Source organism: Rhea pennata, chromosome 4, assembly GCF_028389875.1.
Source record: "Rhea pennata isolate bPtePen1 chromosome 4, bPtePen1.pri, whole genome shotgun sequence".
Classification (NCBI taxonomy): domain Eukaryota; kingdom Metazoa; phylum Chordata; class Aves; order Rheiformes; family Rheidae; genus Rhea; species Rhea pennata.
The window spans coordinates 59,837,413-59,861,715 of record NC_084666.1 but is presented as its reverse complement, the minus strand read 5'-3'; the positions used below and the strand labels follow the sequence as shown (position 1 = coordinate 59,861,715).

At 37.9% G+C, this 24,303-nt stretch overlaps 2 protein-coding genes across 6 annotated transcripts in view; one reads left to right on the top strand and one right to left on the bottom strand.

Moving 5' to 3' along the window:
• The window catches only part of SEC24D (SEC24 homolog D, COPII coat complex component), a 113,346-nt gene that overhangs the window by 49,195 nt on the left and 39,848 nt on the right, over window positions 1–24,303 (bottom strand). Inside the window, exons 1-2 of one of the 4 annotated variants that reach the window (XM_062574048.1) lie at window positions 4,954–4,995; window positions 1,445–1,639 (exon numbers count right to left, since the gene is read on the bottom strand). In XM_062574048.1, coding sequence (XP_062430032.1) covers window positions 1,445–1,595 — 151 coding nt within the window. In that variant the 5' untranslated portion in view covers window positions 1,596–1,639; window positions 4,954–4,995. Of the gene's footprint in view, window positions 1–1,444; window positions 1,640–4,718; window positions 4,929–4,953; window positions 4,996–24,303 lie in introns of those variants that run through there. The other 3 variants (XM_062574047.1, XM_062574049.1, XM_062574050.1) reach the window with 3 other exon arrangements.
• Window positions 20,166–24,303, top strand: part of SYNPO2 (synaptopodin 2) — a 96,063-nt gene continuing 91,925 nt past the window's right edge. For both annotated transcript variants that reach the window (XM_062574046.1, XM_062574045.1), the window contains exon 1: window positions 20,166–20,404. In XM_062574046.1, coding sequence (XP_062430030.1) covers window positions 20,300–20,404 — 105 coding nt within the window. In that variant the 5' untranslated portion in view covers window positions 20,166–20,299. The remainder of the gene's footprint in view (window positions 20,405–24,303) is intronic.

Below are 24,303 nucleotides of genomic sequence, written 5' to 3'. Positions count from 1 at the left end.
AAAGAGATTACAATTTATGTAAACAAAAGTGTTGAATAAATCATTTTTCAACCAGTATTTCTTGAATATTTTCCTTTAAATTACTATAACACCAAAAATTTGTTTGCTGCCAAAATTAGTATTTTTCTGAGGTAGTCTAATAAGCCAATTAACAGAAGTAGTTCTATGTTCTGACTATATTCAGCCTTGGATTAAAGTAACACAACTCCTGCAGTCTTCGTTGAGAAGTTTTAGAGAAACTGGGCAAAATTTCTCCTTTTTCTAATTTCACAATGCCAGAATAATCAAGTAAGTCATATAAAACTACGTATGCCAATTTTTGTTTTCATTATTCTCTTAGTACTGCCATTTCCCTACTGCAAATCTGAAAAAGTAAGTTTAATGCAAGTTATCATCATCTGAATGTTTTTAATGATATTGACAAATTATGTTTTCTAGCTGCCTTAGAGAAGAATTCAGACATCTTTACTATTTGAACTATAATTATCGTCTAGAACATCAGATAAAACATTTAGACAGTTCCTCCCTCCTTCCTCCCAATTTTGCCTAGGTATATTAGTAGCCTTACTAGAAACCTTACTCTTTTTGGATGCTTTCCACAGCCCTAACTGGCATGTCTAGTATGCCCTCTTTGGCTTTATTGAAATGAGGTCACGGTATTGACTTATTGAAAAATGGGCCTCAACACTGTGCTATCAGAAGTCACTTTTTTTTTCTAGGGAAAATCTGCAGCCACATATCAGTAAGTTAAAATTAAAAAAAAAAGAAAAAGGAGAGACAGTAACAGCCATTTTAATGTAATTGATACCCATCAGATAATCTGTAGGATGACTGTGCTGAGATATAAAGAGCAAATATCCCATTTGCTTATAAAAGTTATCTAAGTTACCCATCCTAATATTAGGTGATTGTCTCCTACATGGTTAGGAGGCAGCTAGACTGTATTTACAACTTACTATCCAAGAAAACATCATTCAGTAAACGAGCTTAAGTAGTAAACCATCAACTTACACGCAAATTTGTACTCAAGAACTTCATGCCACTAGGACACAGGTCCTATGGTCAAGAATGTAACTCATTTCTGAAGAGCCTGCTTGCCAATAACACATTTGAGTTCAGAAACATTTTTCTACTCCTAGAAAGAATACTCCACTGCTCCATATGTATTTATCTGTACTAGATGTTAATCACAATATAGCATTAAGCACGTGTGCTTACTGTCTTCTGGACAACAGAATTCACACACAAAGGTTAGATTCCCACTACCAGGCATCTTGTATCAACATTTAGGGTAACAGCAACAACATGGCTAAAACTAGTGCAAGATACTGTTACACTAGCAATGTAAAATAGAACATTTTGCATAGGCACAAGTAACATGAAGAGATAAAAGGCCTTCATAGAAAAGTAGACTCTAAAAATGCATTTTAAGCAAACTTCATACCTGTTTGAGGTGCTGAATATGAAGAATTAGGGTCGCCATAATGTCCATAAAGAAGCGGAGAAGTAGGTGGTCCAAAACCTGTAGAAAAGCCTCCTATTCCTGGCTGCGACTGAGAATATGGAGGAGTTGCAACATAACCTTGTTGACTCATGATGGCAACAGTCTCACTCAAAGCAGGCAATCCTCTTTAAGAATCTGGGGGAAAAAAAAAGAGGAAATTATACCTGCTACTATTTGTTAGTCTTTATGCATTTTGAAAGTGAGAAGTGTGTTTCCCCCCTCTGTAACAGTAGACAGACTGGAAAGTAAATATGGACCTGCAAGTTAGGAGAAAAACACAAATCTTATTGCATGAATTTAAACAAATCACTGAATTTTTCTAAAGAGAATTCACTTCTCCCAGGCCAATGAATAAAAACTCAAAGTAAAGGAAGTACAGGTGAAAGAAAACCCAAAGGAAGTTCTCTGACAGCTCTCTTTATTGGGAGAATCTAGACTTCTACACCTGAAAAATAGACTGAGAGTCCCACCCCCTAAATATCAGGTATTCCAAAGAAAAATACCAGATATTCCTGAAAAATCAGGAAAGGCACAGTTGCCAGAATACAGAAATCCTCCAGCAATTCCTTTTCCTGCCCTAGCGTGTGTCTCTCAGAGGAGGCATGGAACACAGCACCAGCTTTCATCACACTTTCTACATTAGCCCCAGCCCAAGTAAGTGAGGGAGCTTTTGTGCTTTCAGTGGTGGTAAGAAATGACACTAAGTGCACAGCCACTGCTGTTGCAAATCCATCCACATTACACAAGTACTGTATGATAGGTGCTGGCCCTTTTTAAGGCTCAGGTTTAAACATTAAAAAAAACAAACAAACAAACAAACAAACTAAAATGCTACAGTAATTGCCACACAATTTTTCTTACATCAAGAGAAACAAAGGGACATATCTCTCACTTATGTCAAAGCTCTTCTCTCACTTAACTGAGCAGTCTGATTTTCTGCTTCCTGGCCCTGCTCCTGACAAATTTCCGCAGCTAGTTCCTGCTCACAGGAAAGCAGACTGGGACAGGAGAGAAAAAAAAAAAAAGCCAGGGAATAAATCTGAAGAATGCTACAATATTAAAATAAATTATTGTAGTAAGAAAGATTAACTTTCAGATACGGAGCACTTTCTACCAGGAAATCTGAAAAGTTCTTGAAGTTGTATACTTTGTAGCCTTCATAGGTAACTTTCTCATTTTCATGTAAAATAGAAATCCAATGTAAAGTCAAAATAAAAATTTAGCAAAAACAACAAATTCTACTAATTTTATTAGTGCCCAAATTAAACTGCTTTGTGAAATGCTGAGGAGATCCAGACCCTGAGTGAGCAGCAAGCACTTACTGTCTCTGTAAAGTCAAGTCGCAAGTACACAGATCAAGCATCTCCAAAGAGCTAAAGCCACATCTATGTAAACTAGCATTTTATTTGACAACGGGAGTATTCTTTTGAAATAGCTCTCCCAGCCATTTTTACTTGATTTGGTTGCATCATGGAGCGATCTCTGAGCATGCAAACTGGATGAAGCTCTATCAGAAATTGTGCTCTACGAGCGTGCCTGATTTCACCTCAGAAACAGATGCAGCTCCAAGATCACACTACGTAGCAGACAAATTCATGCTGGCATGTGTCAGTAGAAAAAAAAATCTACTCTTATCAGAAAACCCATCTCTAGACTTTTCATATTAGACATACATTTCTGAAAAAAAACTTTAGTTTTACTGATTTTCCATGTCAGACAGGAAATCACTCTGAGATGGGTAAAGGGCCTAGACCTCCTCACAAATTGCCTGTCCTACTAAGCCACATTCCTCAATGTGGCATAAAATTTCCCCACTGCCTAAGACATTTTTAAGTATTCAACTGTTTCAGAAATGACAGACTGGAGAGTTGTCTTCTATTTCTTAGCTAACGAGGTAAGCACGAGAAGAAGAAAAAATGTGTAGAGAGAATGGCTTTTGGTTGCCCGCTATACTCTCCTCCCCAGCAGAAAAGACGTGGCAGCACGAGCTTTAGTTGCTCCACAAGATAGAAAATCGGCACAAAATTACCTACTTGCTAGCATATACTTATACATATTTTATATCTATATACAGAAAGGAATGTTCACTTTGAGGCTGCTGCAACAGTCGGCACCTTTAGCTGCGACAGCAGCCAGGGGAAACTACTTCCTCCACAGCTCGCTCTGAGAGGAAAGAAAAAAAAAATCTTGCCACGTCAAACTTCCCACAGACAGCATAAACACACAGAGGTTGGGTTGAAGAGGGATAGGAACTCTTAACCCTAAACTGAATAATATAAATGTACTGAACTCAGTTTCAGATTCTATTTAACATAGAGCATATTTAATCTTTTTTCAAGATATGCACAAATGCAAACATGCAGTAAAAACTGTTTGGATAGCAGCCAAAATATCAATAAAAACTGATCATCTGGCAAGGTTTGATTTAACAAGAGACATACAGAATCAAAGTGGAAATCACATAAGAAAGATCAGAAGATCTGCTAAGACAAGATCTTTCACTGGGTGTGCTTACTACCTGTGTTGCTGAACAGAAGGATTTGGAAACCTTTTCTCCTAGTCTCTCTTAACACTAGTTTATCTTACACCCTTTTCATTGAAATTTAACAGCACAAATTAAATTATTCTGAAACAAAACAGGTTGTGATCTTTTTTTCAGGGGATCATTATACCCATGCAATGCTTTACTGCACTGGTATCTCTGTAAAGATGTCAAACTCCACTGTGTGCACGTAAAAAGTAGGATAACAGTTAAAAATATAGGCTCCTGTTCTCAGCTAACTGAAAGAGAACCATTAACTTTAAATTTCTTCTGAGATGCTGTGCTTAGTAACGTATAATCTAGAAACAGAGGCGAAGTTGCTCCCCAATACATGCTGCATCCTCCATTGGGCAAATAATGTTTGGTGAGTACGTGTGCATATTTATACAGAGACATGCATACAGATGCACACACAGAATGGAACATAGCTACACGTATTAGATTTTAGATTATATTTTTATAACATGCATTTCAGAAAAAAACTACGAAAGCATAAAGTTCCCTAAAACTCACTGCAGTCAGTCAGTTCCTATCGCGCATTTCCCCGTTAACTGGCAACTTTAAGTCCCCGTAACACCGTAGCGGTGCTCGCTATTTTCCCGGCGCCGCTGCGCTGCCCTGCGCAGGACACGTCTGCCCGCTCCGCTTAACAGTAAGGCGCACACGAAGTACCTGCCCGCCGTGCCGACGAACGCAGGCGCCGCGGGCTCCGTCCCGGCACGACGCCCGCTGCTCCCCACGCCCGTGACCGGGCGGCCCCCGGCAGGCGGAGCCCCGCCGCCTCTCGCGGCCGGCGCGCGCCCCCCGCACCGTTGGGACCGTTAGGACCCGTCACCTGGGCGCCGCGCGCAGCCCCCCGCCCGCCGGCCCGCGCGCGCCTCCCGCGGCTCCGCTCGCGCCCGCTCACCCGAGTGCCACGTCTGAGCGCGGCCGCGCGCCCGGCTCCCCCGCCCGGGAGCGCGCCCGGCGCCGGCGCCTGCGCACTGCCCCGAGTGGCCGCGGCCCGCCGCCAGGCGGGGGAGCCGGCCCGGGCGGCCGCGGCTGCCCGTCGCTGCGGGCGGCAGGCAGCGGGCGGGGACACGGCTCCCCGCGTCCTGCCGCCCTCCGCTTTCACCCGAAAAGCGGGCATGGCTTTCGGGTGCCTGGGGAAAGCCGCGCGGTGGGCGGCGCACCCGAGGACAGGCCGAGTGCTTGGTGCTGCGCAGAGGCCCCGGGGATGACGGCTCGCGCGGAGCCTGCGGTTAGACACAGAGCCTAGCAGGAAGGCGAGAAGCCACGCGGTCGCTGTGCACCAGCCACGCTGACAGGGCCAAAAGCAGGGATCAGGTTTTCCAAAGGAAATTCATAAACTAGAAGAACCTCGGAAAAGATCTACAAGACCTACCCAGTGCAGGACTCAAGTAGTTGGATCTAGCTGGCTTACCAAGAGAAGCATAAAAAAGTAACTTGATGATAGACTGGAGACCCATACACAGGGTACATACAGCTTACAATTGTTAATATTGATACATTTTTTCCTTCTGTTAAAAAAAAAAAAGTACTGAAATTCCTCTTTAAACATAAAAGTCCTAAAAATACACTTTTTCTTATATATGCTTTAAAAGACATCTGTGACAATGTATATTTTTAGATACTCAGATGACAAAATTAAAAAGTGTGACATACAATGCAGATGCTTCACTTGTTTGCCTACTCCAGTTTTAGTTACTGTTCAAGTACACGTACAGATACTACCTTGGTTACACGATACAGTCAATCTTGTTCTAATTAACAAAATGGAAACGTAGTAACATGAGAAAGACCTATCAGTAAAGTGACTGTGCTTCCCAGTCCAAAACCAAACAATCATTGACCTGGAGTTAAGGTGAGGGGGAGAAAAAAGGAAAAAAAACCCAGAAGTCAATAGTCGATTAAAGACAGTTTCATAACTCAAATGTATCCAGAATCCAGGCTCCATATCCTTTCTTAGGCTTTGAGTGCTTGATCTGCAACCTTATTAAAGCTTTTAAGAGGAACACTAATAAACACCTACATGATTTGTAAATGAAGCTAAATCTCAGTAACAGACATCAGAAAACCCTGTCAAAACATGCATTACTGTAAAAAATAATTCTTCAAAAAAACCCACAATACATTTAAAATATATGTCAAAATGATGGTACCCAGGGGGCCTCACTTGCATGAAAGAACTTTCTTACACTAGCAAGAAATCTCAGCAACACAAAGTGGGCAGGAATGACTGCTATCAGCAGCAGTCATTCTTTACACACTGCTGGAACCATTACTGCTGGATTTGTCAGAGAAAATTTGCCAAAACTTTGCAAATCTCACACATCTCTCTAATTAGAATGAAAAATTTAGTTCACGGGTGACAAGTATCAGTTAAGTTGTGTGTCTTTTTTATGGCAGCATATCAGTGACCCTTTCATGAGCAGACATAAAACATATCTTTTGTCACAGGTGTATTGGAGTTTCAGATGTACCTGTTGTCCCTCTCTCTTTGGCTAGTTGTACAGAACACATACAATTACCTTTGGTTACGAAAAATTCTTCTGAAAAGTCAAGTAATTGTCACAGATCTGCAAGCCACGCGGAGAAAAACTGCTATTTTGAGTGTGGACATTCCATATTTTGCTGAGGAGACAAGTCAATCTCTTGTCCCACCAGTCCAGTTGTGTCTAGCTTGCAGCTATTAACAGTAACCAGCTGTGGCTAATTCAGCACAGAACCCTGCACTTCCTTCCTACTCAATTTCTCCCTCTCTGAAATCAGTTCTAGTGAAACTGAAAGATGAGATCAGCAAAAGACAGCAAAGAGAAGCTATGCCACTGTCAATTCTTCCCCAGTTTTAGGCCCACTTTGGAAATGGATCAAGACGCATCTTTCCTGTGGGAAGCAGCTAAACATCTGTTGTCTTTCAGCATGCAACATTGAGACAGAAGGCACCCAGCACAGTACAGTATTGATATTTTGAAGCTACAAGTAATATTTATGGTTTCCAGCTGTAAACAGTAGAAGTAATTTTGAGTTCTTCAATTTCAAAAACGTGGAAACATCATTCAAGATTTAAGTGCATTTCTGGTCTGGAAATCAATTTCATAAAATGACATTGCAGGGTTACTAAACTGGTGTCACTATGAAAACGTATTCACATTTTGATCATAAGATCTGAAATCAGACTTTTTTTTTGTTTATCATCATCAGTAATGAAGATCTTGTAGGTTAAATTACATTCCTTAGCAATCAGTTTATCCTAAAATTGTGTAATGCAGCTGAAGACTAATGTGATTACATACATTTAAAACCTAATTTGGAGGTAGTACTGGTGAAGTAAATAGAGGAATTCATCTAAATCTGTATGCTTTTTATCTAGATTAAAAGATAGCAAAATTTCTGCCTCTTAAATGTCATTACTTAAGTTCTCATTAGAAACTTCTCTGTTAGTTCTGAAGCAAAGCAGCCTCCCATCAAGTTGGGAGACTTCTGATTACAGAACCTCTTACTGTTGCTGTAAAGCCTATAGCTCAAATCTTTGAAAGATCAACATTCAATCATTTTTCCAATGATTGTAATCATTTGGATTTGATCTGTTCCCTGAAATTACTATTGGGGCTCTATAAAGGCTCTTGATAGGCCAAGTGTGCAGAACACCATATCTGTAAGTCATAGTACACTGCATTAAGACAATGAGCAATTTAGGGAAACCTAAGCCCTTATCTAATCTTTCCTTTTAGCAGATGTCCTTAAAATATGGCTTTAGCACAAGTTGCCAGTAAGAATCAGAGCGCTATGATGCAGTTGTGATACAGACAGGTATTTCTCATGATGTTAGCTCTACTGCAGCTTTTTTAATAGTTGACATTAATTGTGTTAACTTTAAGCTTCGATAAGTATTTGTAGATAAGTTCAGCACTATATGATCGTCTTATATCAAAGTACATTTTAAGCCATTCTATAGGGAAAGATGTGGGGAGCGGTTCACAGAACTCCAAATATTCTATATCTTAAAAGGCTTTTCTATTGATATTGGCTTCTTAATTTCATATATATCTTCTGTAGACGTAACAGGTTTGCTTTTGTACAAGATCAAAAGGGTCCTAAAAGCTGTTTATATAAAAAATTTCTCTTTTTTTTTGTCGTGCTTACATATAATCATTGAGCTCTCATTAATGTTTTGTCTACTGTTATAATTAAGATCTATGGAGAACAGTTTACAGTTTAAAGCACTTTAAAAGCAAAATGAAAATGAATATTTACAAAAAAACCTTTGTTTAAAATGGAAGCAAAACCATTTTTTTTTAACAGAAGCAACCATATATAGAAGAGATTACGCTTCTGTGAAAAAACGTGACTGTGAGGTCAGATTAAAAATGTGGTATTTCAAGAAATGGCACTCTCCAATGTAAGATGAAACACATTCATCAGTGTTGTGACTCATGCATTTGCATTTCTAATACAAAGCACTAAAGCCACTAGAAACAAATATGATTACAGCAGAAGTGAATACTGATATTTTGGTTAAATAATCTCAACGGCAATTAGAACATACTAGTAGAGTACACCCCTTAAGCACTGCCCTTAAAAAAAAAAAAAAAAAAAAAAGATAGGAAAGGGTTTTCAGAGTATTATCCCAACATAGTTGCTGTTAGCTCAGGGGAAATAATACAGTAATATTGAACTCCTGCTGAGTATACACTGCTATATATTTTTTCTCTTAAATAACTGGTGTTAACTTCCTATTCAGCTATAGTCAGGTCTGTTTCAGCTCAGGCTTGGGGCCACAGTCAAGGAAGAGTTAATTCCTTACCATTTTTGCAAGACCACATGCTAACTAAGTTTAAACATCACTGACAACTGGTAAACCCACAATGCTAGACCTGTTACCTTTACAGTCCCCGACTTCCCTGACGCCAAAAACAAACTGCCACAGAGAAGGTTCCTTGCCTATCTGAAGAGTATTGGGGAAGTCTAATGGCATATTTGCAAAATAGAAATGTACATTTACAGAAGAAAGAAAGTGTGCAGTTGAAACAGTATTTAATGCTATTATTTGCCTAGGACACTCTCTGGGTCTTGTGAATAGCATACCTGATTTCTTTTTAGCTTGGCATTTCTTAGCTAGAGCCACTTTCTTTCCCTGAAATTCAGTAAAACAGAAATAATTACAAAATGCTCTAGAATCCACATCTCATCAAGTCAAATGTTATGAAAGTGAAAATGCCTTAGAAAACTGACAATGACTGCTTTCTTTAAACAGGACTTTCTGGCCAATTCAATCCTCTATATTTTTCAGTATCTGAAAACGGCAAGGCTCCTCTCCTTATGCTCACTGGCTGTTGCTATTTTGGTTTTCTAATGAAATCAGCATTCTGGCAAGCTGAATAGGAAAATTTACAAGAGGTAGATTCAATATTCTGAGAAAACTGCTGTGACATTTCAAGGAATTTCAATTCTCTTTTTCAAATCAACTTAGCACTGTAAAACCTTCCAGTTCTTAAGGAGAAGAACCCTTAGAGAAGAACTGTAAATGAACATTATCAGTAGCAGCACACAAAAGGACAGCAGAATGTTAGGCAAACTTTTTTTTTTTTTTTTTTGCTTGCCATATATGTGGAATTTCTTAAATATATATTTCAATTATATATCAAGTTTATATTCAAAGGCATCTGAGGTAGTTTTGCTTTCACTGAGTTTCTTGATCACGTGTAATACTCATGATGTGTTAGTAGAACCTTGCCATACAGAAGTACTCGAACAAGTGTACTATCATAATTTAAGGAAAAAAAAACAAAAAAAGGCTGGAACTCCATATCTGAGTAAGAAGCAGGCAAACTTTTCATAGCACACTAGCTATTTGATTAATTTACTGTCTTCTCATTGGAAAACATGAGGTGAATTTACAAAGTCCATTTTTTTTCCATTTGTTTTGTTAATAGCTCAGTACGATTTCAGCCACTGGTAGTGACCATTGAACACACTATAAGTATATTCTTATTCTTATTAGTCATATTTCTCCATATATTTGATAGCCTACTGTAACTCATGTGATACTGTTTCCTTTCCCAGACTAGTTGATACCACTAGCAGGGTAAGTTGGTTTCTACTTGTTCACATTGAGGGATATTCATAACTGTTGAATGAATTCATTGTATAAGAAAAACAACTTTAAAAAATCACTATGAAAGTCACTTCAGATGCAAATACTTCTGTGTCTCCTCATGCTGACATTCACTGTGCTTCTGCTTTCCACCACTGTTAATATGGGAGGAAAAAATACTGAATACTGTACCCGAGCATGCAAAAATGGCAAAAGTTTTACACAGCAATAATGCAAGTTGCTCTCTGTTATTTGTAAAATTACCAGTATTAGTTGCAAGAATATTTATTTTTCAAAACACTGGTTTTGCATTATTTAGATACCTCTAATATCAACTAACTGTATCCCCCCCATCACCAAAAAAAATAAAAATCAGAATTAAGTCAAAGCAAATCAGAACTGAATCAAATAATCCATCACTTTATCTGAATGATAGAAGCAATGAATGGAGAGAAGGTGCCGCAAGCATCAAAATGACAAAGGGAAGGACCGAAATTTTACAGCATGCTTAAGCTCAAAGCACAGACTAGATTTGCTCTGTGGATGCACAAAAACCTCTTGTTCAGGATTTGCAGACAGTGGCAGTTGTCTAGAAATCCATGCCAAAACCAGCCATGCGGTAGATTATCACCTAAGAGCAGAAGCCTGTGCCAAAGACAGAAGGAACTGAGAAGTGTAAACTGGTTCTTGGCAAGAAGATACAGCGCAACAGGGAAGTACATAGGATCAGCAGGGGTTAAACATCAAGGTGTTTTTGGAGGGAAGACTTTTCTAATATAATCTGCTCCATTTGGAAAGGAATTAGTAATCAAAACAGAGAGTTGGAATTCTTGTTCATATAGCCAGTCCATGAGGGCATTTTGGAGTGCTTTTTAATCTCTTGCAGTTATTCACATGTGGGGTAAGGTTTCATGCAGGGAGGTCATTGGTATATCATTTTCATTGTTATGGTTTCTTTGGTCAGAATCCAAACAGAACCATCCAGATGCAGACAGAGGGAAATGTTAGCCTTATGCAGACATAACCTGATGCTGTAACAACATTTATGCACTGTCCTCTTGCTAGATGTTGTAGCTCTAACCACCAACATCAAAGACCCAGCAGGGCAAACACTGAACAACGTACAGTATTTGTGAAGTGGTAGGAACTGTTCTACAAAGCTTACAGCTTAACTTGTAGTATAGAGGAAAGATCTAACAGCATACAAAAGGATACAAACTATCAAACTAAGCACTAACTATTTGAAAAGTTTATGCTAATTTCTGGGTTACACTGAGGAGTGGCCATTTCTCCCATTTTACAGACCCAGATCAAAAGTTAAATGTGAATTTGCAAGTGTACAAACTGAAGCCAAGGTTCCTGAGACCCATGCTATATTATAACACAATTCTTCCTCTGCTTCTAGCTTTCTTGTTTTCAATACTGATAAATTCAATCCTATGAGCCTTTCAAGTGAAAAACAATGCCTGCTTCAAATTGCAATGCAAAAATAGTTCATTTTTATGCTGGATCACAGCCATGCATGTAATCAGTCATTGTACTTCTTAAAAGCAACTAGTCAAAAGGAATTAATCACTTTTATGCTAGCTGACATGAAACAAAATTTAAAAGATTATATGAAATTTGATGTAGGTGAATATTCACCAGACTGTTAAATCTTCAAGATCTCTTCAATCTCCAAGTCCATGTTAAGCCATCACTTCGGTCTAATTCTTCACTAAACTATGTTTAAAATCTTGAGTTCTCTAACTGAGTATGATATGGTTACTCTGGATTTATGCCACTGTAGTACATCAGAACAAAGTTAAGCATGGTATATTTGTTTAGTCAATTAGGTAGGCATGAAAAGTTTGCACTGGGTTCTTTCAATAGGAAGAGGGAAATCATAAAAGCTGACTGCCCAAGACAAATAAATAGATAAAAGGTCTTGTATTAATTAACCTCCACTTTTAAATGATAATTCAAAGTGTAGGGTGAATTATTATGGCACAAGTGAGGAATTAAGATAAACATAGAACACCTACTTATATACTTGTTCAGTTCACGATCCAAGCTTTTGCACAGAAAATATAGCTTTGATCTCTGAAGGCTCTATTAAGAGGAATCTTGTGAGACCCTGTCCTGCCAAAAAGGGGAAAAATACCACAGAAATAAAGAAATAGTTTTCTTTTCTCTTTAGAGACTTTTAGCGGAATTCCTTCCCCCACCCCCAAAAGAAACCAAAATGTAACCATCTTATCTTTTGGGAGTCAAAATGAGATGGAGATAAACACCTAAAAGTCTTCCAAATCCTGAGAGAAAGTCAATTTCTGCTTGCTAAATCCAAGTGATAAGTAAAAACAGCAGTGGAGTGACACATGAAAATATGAATTCCAGCCCTTACTTCAAGTTTAACAAAAAACAAATGGTTATTCCAACATTGAAGAAAATTTGTCCACATTCACAAATCTTGTAGTAAATGAGTTTTACTTTGTCCTCACAACAAAAACTCTGGGAGCTTTTGTAGCTATTTTGCACATTGATTCTTCTGAGTTATTCTGAAATCCATGTCTTTTCACACACCTAACTGGTCCCTTTCACAAGGCATCTTACCTGCATCAGGATCACCTACACTTCCAAAGTGGCTACCAATACAAAGGGGTAGGAAAAAGGAAGGGAGCAAGTCTAGCTCCTATTGCAGTGTGCTGCTGGGGCATGGTGTGCACACCTGGAAATTCAAAAGCCTTCTCAATAGCCTTGAGAATACAGAAAAAAAAGAAATCTGTCTCTTTGAAAATATTTCCTGGTATCTGGAACTGCTTCTAGACTGAGTAGGACAAAGACCAAAGAGACATTAGAGCTCTGTTCTCCAAACTCCTGGCTCTTTACTTGACCTATCCATATCTTTTTAATCACTGTATTTAATGGTGACAGGTGTTTGGTACAGAGGATCTGTGACCTGTTCCACCTGGACATATCCTTAGAGAGCATATCTTCATTAAGCTACATACTGGCATGGTGAATGTGGCAGCATGTAGAGTTTCAGTAGATACCTTTCTATATCAATTGCTTTTTATTGTGTCATCAATAGTAATGCTCAAGCCTACTAACTTAGTTTCTGTGTTGTGAAGGACCAAATCTCTTCTTTTGCTGTTTTCTCACAACAGTTCTTAAAACCATAATGATAAAGCAACTGCAAGGATGTAGGATGAGACACGCTAATGTAACTGCTGAGAAATACCCTTCTGGTGATGGCATGGCAAACTTTCCATTTCCAGCTGAACTCAGCTGACTCAGTCTTGCCTTCTTAGAGGACCATATATAGCTGATGGTAGTGTGATCTATAACTAAAACACACCTGTTGACTAACAATATCTATATTAACTGCATATGCAACTGGCTCAGGTCTCTCAGAGGTACTTTAACTTAATAATGAGAGGCATAAGAGGGATTATTGCTAGTTTACCATTAAGAGGAACATTGTCCTTATTCCTCTACATGGGCTACTTGCATTAATAAAGTTTTGCTTGTGACTCGAGTTACTATTACTCATTTGGGAGAGGAAACAGAGAGGTGGGGGAGATAAATAAGTAAAGTTTTGACCCTTCCTTAACATCTAAAACATTGTTAAACCTCACTGAGCTGGTATGGAGGTGAAAGTAACTTGTTTCTAGCAAAGCAACAACAAATTACTTTCCCCTTAAAGAGAAGCTTGTCCGAGAATTATTCTTCAGTGCCACTTACTTACACTTGGAAGACTATAGGCTTGCAGCTGTGTATTTCAGCTTGGAGAAAGAATTGCTTCAAGTTCTAAAACATCATTAAATGTGTTTTGTTTCTAAGAAAGCTGTTTTTTACAGGACATTTCTCTACTTCTTCCACTATACTTCATCTGGCATTCCTGAAGAAGAAGAAAAGACTGAAGCAGGAATACTTATAAAATTCATAACTGGTATCTTACCTATCACACAATAACCCTCATCAGGGTTTTGAATCTGAAGCCTTTACTTTCACTGGTAAGAAACACTACTTACATCTCTTATCAGTGTGGGCAGCACTTTCTAGTTTGGCCTTCAAGGTACTCAGGTCACTCTGAAAAAACTGTTGCATTTTTGTCCTCTTTTCTCCTCACAAAGAAGTCTGTATTAGTGTTTTACAATACCCTCATCACTATGCGTGTGTACTTTCCGTTAGGAATCCCCCTCTAGTTTGGAGTACGCTGCTAAGTTCCTCATGCAATCAAAACATCTGGATTGTATTAATTTCTGTTGTAGGACAAGAGAAATTGCATGGGAAAAAAATGAAAAGCAATCAGCTTTAATGAATGTTAGCTGGAGCCGAGCATTTGAGTGTTCCATCAACATATTTCACTTTGTCTGTTACTTTATACCTTTTTCTGAAAATGAAATCCTTTCCATGTGGTTCTGTTTTTTGTTGCTTCTAAAGTCAAGAGAACAAAAATTAAGCAGAAATGTATTTTTCTACTTAGATAAGGTTCGGAGAAAACGGCATTTAGCTCTCCATTCAAAATTTGCTTTTACTTTATACAACTGTATTAAGTTGTACTACTAAACAAGGAATGTTACTGAGCAATAATTTAGGACAATAACGTAGGCTAGGTAACCTTATATTATTCTTAGCTTGCAGAAGTCACTTTTTATTTATTTGTTCTAATCTGAAGGTATGTATTAGAAGAGACTGTATTTCATATTTTCTTAAGTGACACAGCTGTGATTTTATCTTTTGTTCTGTTTAACTAGTTATATGTTTGCAAGTGCTTTTTCATTGTAATTATTAAACAAACAAAATGAAAGTACCAATTTGGGTTTTTTCCATGTTGATTCTCCCATTTGTCTAAAACCATATCCTGCAATAAATTATATGATTTCTTAAATTGTTTATAGTGGATATAGTTAGAATCTACTAGAAAGCTGCTAAAAATAGCCATTTTTAGAGAATTAGCTGATCTTGATTTTATACGAAAAATATCAGAGAAAGAAAATGAAATGCATAAAAAGGAGAAAATGTACCATCTAGGTATTTAAAGCAAAGTGCCACCCATAAATTAGAAACTGTGATATCTTCTCTCTCTTTCCTTTCCTCTTTACTAAGAAATGGGCTGAATGCTTTTGCATTTGTAAAGAAGCCTCAGACCTAGGATTCTACTGGAGGAAACCATGGGTTAAATAGCCACTGTTCTTTTATTGCTTAATGAAATATGGACACGTCTTGCTTCTTCTGGCATTTTTTAAATGTCTTCTACTACAGAACTACTTGATTTTAGATAAATCTTCTGACAGTAAAACTGTTCAGGATCACAAATGGGTGTTATAATACGAAAAGAAACTATACAGACAAGTGACTGTAGATGAGGCAAGCAAAACAAGACGACCACACAGTATTCACCCAAGAGCTTTAAAGGAATTCAAGACTGAAATAGCCATCTCATATTTAAAACTGCCTTGTTACCTGAGACTACAGAGTGCCATTAAAAAAAAAAAAGGCAATCCAAGAGAGATTCAGAAAGCAACATGCCTGTAAACCTGATATCTATACCAAACAAATAGACAGAAACTATAATAAGAAATAGCAGACACCTGGATAAATATGACTTATCTGGGAAGAGTTAAAATGGCCTTCATAAAGGGAAGTCCTGCCTCACAAACCTAAAGCAGTCCTTTGAAGGGATGAAAAAACTTTGTAGATAAGGGTGATCTGACTGACCTTGGATTTACAAAAGGCTTTCAACAAATTCCCTCACCAAAGGCTTTTGAGAAAACTAAGCAGCTATACCATAAGACAGCTTATAAATATAAAGTGAAGCACATGGCGGGGGAGGGGGGGGGAGAAAACCTCACATATAAAAAAAATGAGCTTTCAACTGACTATCATCAGGCAAGATCTTGGGATTTTAGGAGATGGTTCCATGAAAACATCAGCTTAGCATCAGCTGAAAAAGCAAATCAGATGTTAGCAATGCTAGGGTGAGCAATTAGAAAACAAAATAGAGAATATCACGTTATTGCATAAATCCTAATTTTGTCCACATTATGAACGCTGCCATGTTCTAGCCACTGTCTCAAAAAGAACGTAGGAAAAATATAGAGGATCTAGAGAAAGGCAACTGGTATGAGGTAGCTCCTGCATAAGGAATGACCAGTTAGTCTGGTCCTCTTCTCTCTTGAAAACAGATGAGTGAGGGGGATATAACAAAGGTCTATAAAATAAGTGGCCTAGAAGAGCATGGCTATGAATCGCTTGTTCAGTTTCCTCTGATCCAAGAAGCAAAGGACATCAACTGAGACTGCATGATCTGGATTCAAATAAGAAGAGACGATTCTTCATGTTCCATTATAGTTAGGGATGACTTCCTGCAATGAGCTATAGATATAGAAAATTATGTGGCTCAAGAGGAGACTGGAAAACTTCATGGATAAGAAATTCACCGAGTGTTACAAAATACCCAGGAACTGAGGAAGTCTTTGAGTGGCAGCTGCTGGAGGCCACTTAGGGAAAGTATTGTATATTTTCCATATTCTTATTTTCTTTCCTAAGCACCTATTTTTCATCTCCTATCAAAGAGAGAGGCTAGGTGGTCTCACTTTGCTCTAAGTATGGCTACTCTTAGGTTATCACAGCATATTCAAGCTAACATGCTAAATTTTCCGATTCACACTTCTTAAAAGCAAATGAGCAGTTGCAATCTGACATGGGATTTTTTTTCATACAGAGCGCACCAGATCAGATCCAAGCCAAAGCTTTGCCTTTATTTGGGGTGGGGGGGGGGGGGGAACAAATATCAGTACTGCATGAGGTCTGGTGTATGTCATTTGCCAAGTTTATAAAATTAATTTTTGTGACAAAAATTTTATCGGTTGTTGCCTAAACTTGAATCATTTGGCTTTAGTGAAAGTGATGGAGATGGTGGGAATGGTTAAATGGATGTGGCTGCTGCTATCTTTAAATTTTTTGGTTGCCTTCAAAAATTATCTCAACATTTATGCAAATATTCATGCTAAAACAGAGACTGAAATGACAAAAAAACATGAATGACTCAGCTTTTATCATATGTCTACTTTCTGACCAGCATTTAAAAATCCCAAAGGATGCAGAGAATGTAAAATAAGATAAGACTAGTAATAAAAAGCAAGACATGCTGAAGCATAAGCATTTAAGAAAGTCATATATGGTAAATGGGAGTTGTTAATGCCTATCGAGCATTATTTTTTAAGAGATAAGGAAAAAAGAAGCTTTAGGCCTCTCCATCATGGGAATAGTTAGTTACAGACTTCAAATGTTTTCTTTACTGAGGAACAAGCTACTAATTCTCTGTTAAAGAGAGAGAAAAAAAAGCAGTTTATTTGGAAATGTTGTTATAATAAACCTCAACACACTGACTAGAACAAATTCATTTCTTCTTGTCTCTGTTAAAATTAAGCATCACATAGATTTCAAAAATGAGAATCCAGCAGAGCATTAAACAACACTAATCAGTTTTAAGAATCCAAAAACAAGCACACAATGCTGTAAAAAACATTAACTTTTGCTAATAAGTTTCTCTAATGTTTTACTTTCTGAATAATTCCAACTTTATCTTGTCTTTTGCTATGATAAAAACAAATTTAAAGTGTATCTCTTTGCTCTGTTGCCTAAAAGAACTTACATAGATGGTGGGGGAATTAGCTTTAAGTAACAGCAACTACTGACACTTCAACAGCTATACGGAAGCAGTTCATATACAGCATAGAATAAAATCATACAGCTCCTGGTGTTCTGATTCCTTCATATCTCCCTCTGCCCTGATAAGTGAAGACAAAAGGAGGTTGTTCCACTTTAGCATTTTACACAGTCTCTTTTACAGGTAAAGGATCACAAACTCCCATCAAATATGTGACCAGCCAAATGCAGATACGTGTAATTATGGTACCCTTTAACTTATCTTCTGTAAAACCATATGCAGAAGTTCAGAAGCAGAGATAAGATCTGATTATTCCTTTTACTAAAATGATATAAGAAAACCTAAATACAAGCTCTGAACACCCTAGCAATAATTAAATGCACAAATTTAGTCATAAACTTATAATATTTGAAAGGCTGATGCATTATGAGATTTACTTTGAAAAAACATATTTATTTTTGTATTTACCAGCATTTCATAGGGCATTTTTTTGCAGCTATATGCTATGGATTTTTATTGGCATAAAAATATGTATAAAATTTTTTCTTTAAGAAGCAAAAGGGAGAGAATTTTGTCTAAGGCAAGATGTTGCTCAGGGCAACATTAGGCCCACATTTTCCCTAGTCCTCCTCTTGCTGCTGATGTATTTGAAGAAGCCCTTCCTGTTGTCCTTAACATCCCTTGCCAGACTCAATTCCAACTGGGCCTTAGCCTTCCTCGCCATATCCCTACATACTCTGACTGCATTCCTATAATTCTCCCAAGCAGCCTGTCCCCTCTTCCACATTCTGTGTATTTTCTTCTTCTGTCTGAATTTGGCCAAGAGCTCCTGCTCCATGCAGGTCTCCTGCCCCTTTTGCTGCACTTCTTACTCATAGGGATGCACCACTCTTGAGCTTGGAGGAAGTGGTGTTTGAATACTTTTTGGGCTACCTTAGTGCCTTTAGAGGCCAGATAAAGGGCTCAAGTGCCTAAAAGGCTGTCTCCTTTTTCCAGCTGTAATGTTTCAGTCTAACAGAAGATTCTGTCTCTACTCCAGTATTTTGCCTAACTGTCTTTAAAGAATATTGCTGTAACATGGGGAAGCATCACTCTATGGACATTGAATTGACAGAGACACAAGCCTGGGTTACTAGGTACTTAGTTACACATTCTCCTAGCCTAAGTGCCAAGTATTTCCTCTTTTCCTGACATCTCTGAAGACACAGAATCAGTCACCTGCAAACACTATGTACAGGGACCTGGGTGGAATTCAGGCTGTGTGGATCTGAGGTTGGCCCCTAGCAAAAACTGAGCATCTAACCAAGAGACATTTGCTTCCAAAACTAATACAGCAGTTAAAAATGTTTCTGCCTATCTGCTGAACACCCTCCCTTCAAATCAACTTCATTGGAAATGCAGCATGATTTGAGCCAAGCTAACTGACTTTGTGCTGAGGCAGACCATGAGCACTCATGTTGTCTGTTATCAACACTCAGCTAGGACAATATTCACCCCTTTCTAAAGGACAGCAACCTTTTAAACAAGAACTCACCTGTTTGTCTACATTACCCAAAGTCAACAACAAAGAACATAACTGAACCCAGGATTTTAATTTCCCAGCTAATTAATTTCCTACTGAATCATTTTTTTCCTCATGCTTACAATGAAATTCTCCTTTGGTGATACAAATTCAAATCATCTGTTGATAGCATCAGTACATCAAATTGCTACCTCATTCCATTAATCCCCTTCTCTCCCCTGGTGGGAAAAGCAACAATATGCATAAGAGCAGGTGTTATTAGAATCCAAGAATCCTTTGGGCCTTTGCTAGATAGTAGCGCACTATAAATTACACTGGAGCCACAGAGAGCCAGTAAAATAAGCAATACCAGGATCAGGAAATTAAAAAATTACAAAGCTTTTAGGCAGAGGGGTATATCTACATTCTGCAAAAAAGTGCATATGGGGTAGACAGGAAAACCCTAAATGTAGCTTTCAATCCAAGTGTACCATTTATTCAGGTGATGTGCAAGATGTTTCACTTGAGATTCTACTTTCTTCTTTGTTTGGAGTATGAGTGCAACAGGGCAATTAGAGTTTAAAATGTCTGGCACCACTTACTAAAGCAAACTTATGTCTTAAATCATCACTAGGAGATTTACAGTACTTCTTGCTGTTGTTTTGATTTAACTGCCACAAGAGCCCCATGTTTAAATATAGCCCTTCCTGCCCCACAGCTGAGTTTTTGTGTGCGCTTCCTCAGCGTTACTTACTTGACTGCGAAGATGGGCTGAGCGTACGAGTCTGACGACAGAGTGGGCTGTGCCTTTCATCCGTGAGAGCTCTTCCATTCTCGTGAATGACTACATTAGTCAGCGCAGTCCGCAGCAGCAGCAACAGTGTGGTGCTCTGGGTCTCCAGCTCTGCCTGGCAGACAAGTCTCAAGCTCGCTGAACAGCTGCGAGGCAACTTTCCATCTTCTTCTGCGTATGAACACTGCCTAACTGCAGCACGAAAATGGGCACAGGGGATTATATCTGCATTGCTATGAGTGGAGGGGCGCCTTGGGGCTTTAGATTGCAAGGTGGCAAGGAGCAAAAGCAGCCTTTGCAAATCGCCAAGGTAGGATCATGACAGAAAGATGTTTTCAGTGTTTTGTGACAAGGAGAGAAGACAGTAGTCTGTCTAAAGAATCTTACTGTGATGCTTGTCTGAATTTGCTAATGTGTTTTGCAGAGCTTCTACAGGTACTGATTGTTTGTTGTTAATAAAAAGGAATGATAACTTTTTGATATATTTCAAATATTTCAAATATTTTCTTGAACGTAAAAGGTTTGAAACTTCTGAGGTGGTATGTGCCTTTCAGCTCCTATTTGATTCGCACTGCGTTTTTGAAGGCATGCAGCATATTATAAAACTGAATCTCATATTAGGAAATGCTGGTTTTCATCTATTTGTCATACTTTTTATAATCTAAGCATAAAATAAATACAGTTTATCATGAGAAAATGCTCTTACTATTTTGGGAATCCTGGAAATCATTTTACTGAGTTATCTCTGTTTTTGGAAAGTTATCCGGTCTTAAGAACAGCTTTAATAGATACCAAACATTCCCTCTTGTATTTCATGAACAACACTGAAAGTTACTGAACACTTCATAGATTATCTCTGTATATAAAATGAAAACAAAACAGAAGTAGAAGTTTCAAATGCATAAAAAACACATCCCTCAAGCACTGGTAACCCCAAATTACAAAAACAAAACTTTCAAAAAGTAGTTTTGCTAAAAACCAGAGCTCATTCCATTTCAACACTGAAGATTTGTCAGGGTTATTAAGGCTTATGTAACTGTATGGAGCTGCCTCTGTCTCCCTAGACAAGGGGCACAAATGCTCTGGAATCAGCACATTACCACTGGCTGAAGCAGCACTGGGACTGATGACCACACAATTAATTCTGCCTTGTTAGCTTAAGATCTAAAGATTAAAACGTATCTTAGGCCAAAAAAATAGAGAGAGAGAAACAAGATGACTAATGACTATGGAACTGCAGATCACCTTTTTGTATTTTGGTAATCCAGTACATTCAGTTTTCTTAATTTTTTAATATTTTGATATACTCTTTTAGGTCAGTAACTTAGCTATTCATGCTCTTAATTTTTTGAACTTTTTAAAGTCAGTACACTTATTAGTTAGGTATAGTTAACTTACTGGATCAGTTAGTTTTTCACAAATATCAGAAAGAGTATGTGCAAGTACACCTCATCTTATAAAAGATCCTTTTAGTTCCTCTGTCAAGAAAATAATGTCTTTCAATAAATTTTTGAAGGATTTTCAACCCATAATACTAATCATATTCAGTAATAGAGCTGTGATTTATTGAGCATATATATCATTTTTGCTTTATAGTGATGATTTTTTTGCTTGTTTTAATATTTTGCAAAACTTGAACATGTTTAAATTTTTTTCCAACTGATATGCAACTGTTGCTTTGCATGTAAATCCACTGATGATAGTAGAATTCTGCCATCTAGTGAAACTTCTAGCTAGAACTTCAAAAATTATAAATAATGGTGAAAGGCAAGCGGCCTTCATTATGTAAAACCAAAACTAAAAGCACAGTAGTTTGAACACAAGACTCTGAAAAAGCTCTGGTATTTCAGATACAAATGAGCTAAACCATTTTTTTTTCATATTTACATCCTAGACAGGGGCACTTGAGTCTGGGACCTATCTTAAAAAAAAAAAATCACCAAAATTTAAAGTTTGAGAACTAGATAAATGATAATAGTTGTGACTTACCTCTAATAGGAAAATCCACCATTAAAACATATCTATTTTTAGAAAATATATCAAAGAAGCATGAGTTTATTTCCTTGCAAATGCAATCAATCAAAAGGCTAAGTAATACAATACGACAGAATATCCTTTGTAACAGTATGTGTGTCTGCAGAAATAAGTATTATAAACATTCAGAGGTACTGCTGGTAGATCGGTCAGTTTATAAATTCCAGATCATTTATTTGGCCGTGCTTATGATTTGGTCCAGGTCAGTGGGATTTGAAAACTGACACTGGTATCTGGCTGAAAACTTGAACCTTAGAAGTCGACAGGCCATAGCTTTCTTCGGGGCTCACTCTGTTGGGTGGCTTCAGCATCCTCCCCGGGAAGCCCAGGCCCTCTGAGGGGCTTGGGGCTCCAGGTCAACCACCGCTGCCAGGCCCACGCACAGCAAGGCAAGGTGGGGGGCTCCAGCTACAGTGTACGTGACCCTTCTTGGGGAGAGGCAAAGCCTTCAGCTTTTCTTTTGTTATTGATGAAAACAGAAACTAATAACACAAGAAACGATAAAAGATTACCCAACTACTGCGTAGTACGCTTCCTACAGGCTCCAAGATCCAAGGAGCCAGGGTTGTGTTTCCCAAACAAAACCAAATTCTTTCTTCTTCTTCTTTTATGTGTGAAGTTCAGCTTCTCCACTGGTGCATATTAATGTAGCTCCATGGAACCAGTGGGTCATTGCCAATTTTCTCCAAATCAGCATTTGATCAGAAGTGTGTATTTCTGGCCTTGGTGTCTCAGCCCGCAGGAGCTGGGAAAGCTGCACAGGGGCTGCTCTCATGGCTGCTGAGCACCACCTGAGTGCAGTTGCCCCCCAGGAGTTGCAGAGGGAGGTGCTCCCAGGCCCCCATCGTAAGCAGAGCAATAGCTGTGATACAGGTCTTGCGGGGAGGTGGATGCGAAAGAGAGGGAAATGAGATAATCTAGGAAAGAGTAGCAGTCTACAAAAATCCAGACTCCTTGCTTATCTACTCTTCTGACTGAAGAAACATACTCTATTTAAGGCAAAAAATAAATCATTGCTGTTCAGTACCATAAGCAACTTCTCTCAGGTTACGTTTGCTTTTTAAAAGTTGTTTAATTGTATTTATTTTAAAAGGGGCAAAACATAATAAAAAACTATTGTTTGCTGCCTACCTCTTGAATAAATGCAAATAGAATTACTCCTAAAACCAATGAAAGCTTTGACTGTAGGGTAAAGTATCATCTTCCATTACCATGCTAAGTATTAACAGAGAGGTAGAGACAAACTTTATCCCTTCCTCCCAAAAATCTTGGTATTTTTTTCTCACAAGCACAAAAAATAGTAATTAGTTTTCACAGACAAATAATCCTACAACCATTAACTTCAGTTCGAGACATTTGAATAATTTTGTTTCATCTGAGACAGCAACAGATGGAGACTTTTTTTAGTAACATAGATATCATTTTGCTTTCTCTTATCGCTTATTCAAAACATTTTTAAAATATTTGACTAATTTTCTGTACAAACTGTTTAACAGCCTTCCCCCCCCCGCAAAACCTCTTGTACCTCAAATCAAATTAATTTTTTATTATATCCACTAACAAATTATTCTTAAAAACTTATTTTCAGTTAAAAAGAATTTACACATTCTATGGACTGTTCACCTAAACTACAATGCCTTAAAAAATACATGTTTTAAATAAAGTGTCACAGGCACACACTATGCTGAAGGACATCTAACAGAATGAATGTTCTGAAAAAGGAATGACAATCAAGAGTATTAGACCAAGAAATACATTTTTTTTATCAACTGTCCTGTGTACATACCAAGATACTAAAAAATATCAGTATTGTATTGCACTGTAGGATAGCACTTTAAATGCTTCCCAAACCACTGCACGGTTCTGAAATTTCAGGACAGTGACCCTAGGAGGCTAAACAGTCAAGATACAGAACAGCAAAGCAGCATTTGATGTCTTTTCTGTTGCCACCATAACATACATGAAAGAATAGTTTCTTTCTGTATATTACGTATTAAAAATTACTTCTAATTTTTAATTTATAAAATACATAAAAGCTGTATGTTCAAAACTATGGATGATTTTGCAGACTAGCATTTGAAATAAATTTCTGTGAGTGTTTCTACTAACACTTAACAATACCAGTTACATTATATATAGTAAAGCTATATTCTTTGTGATGCATCCCTGTTGCAA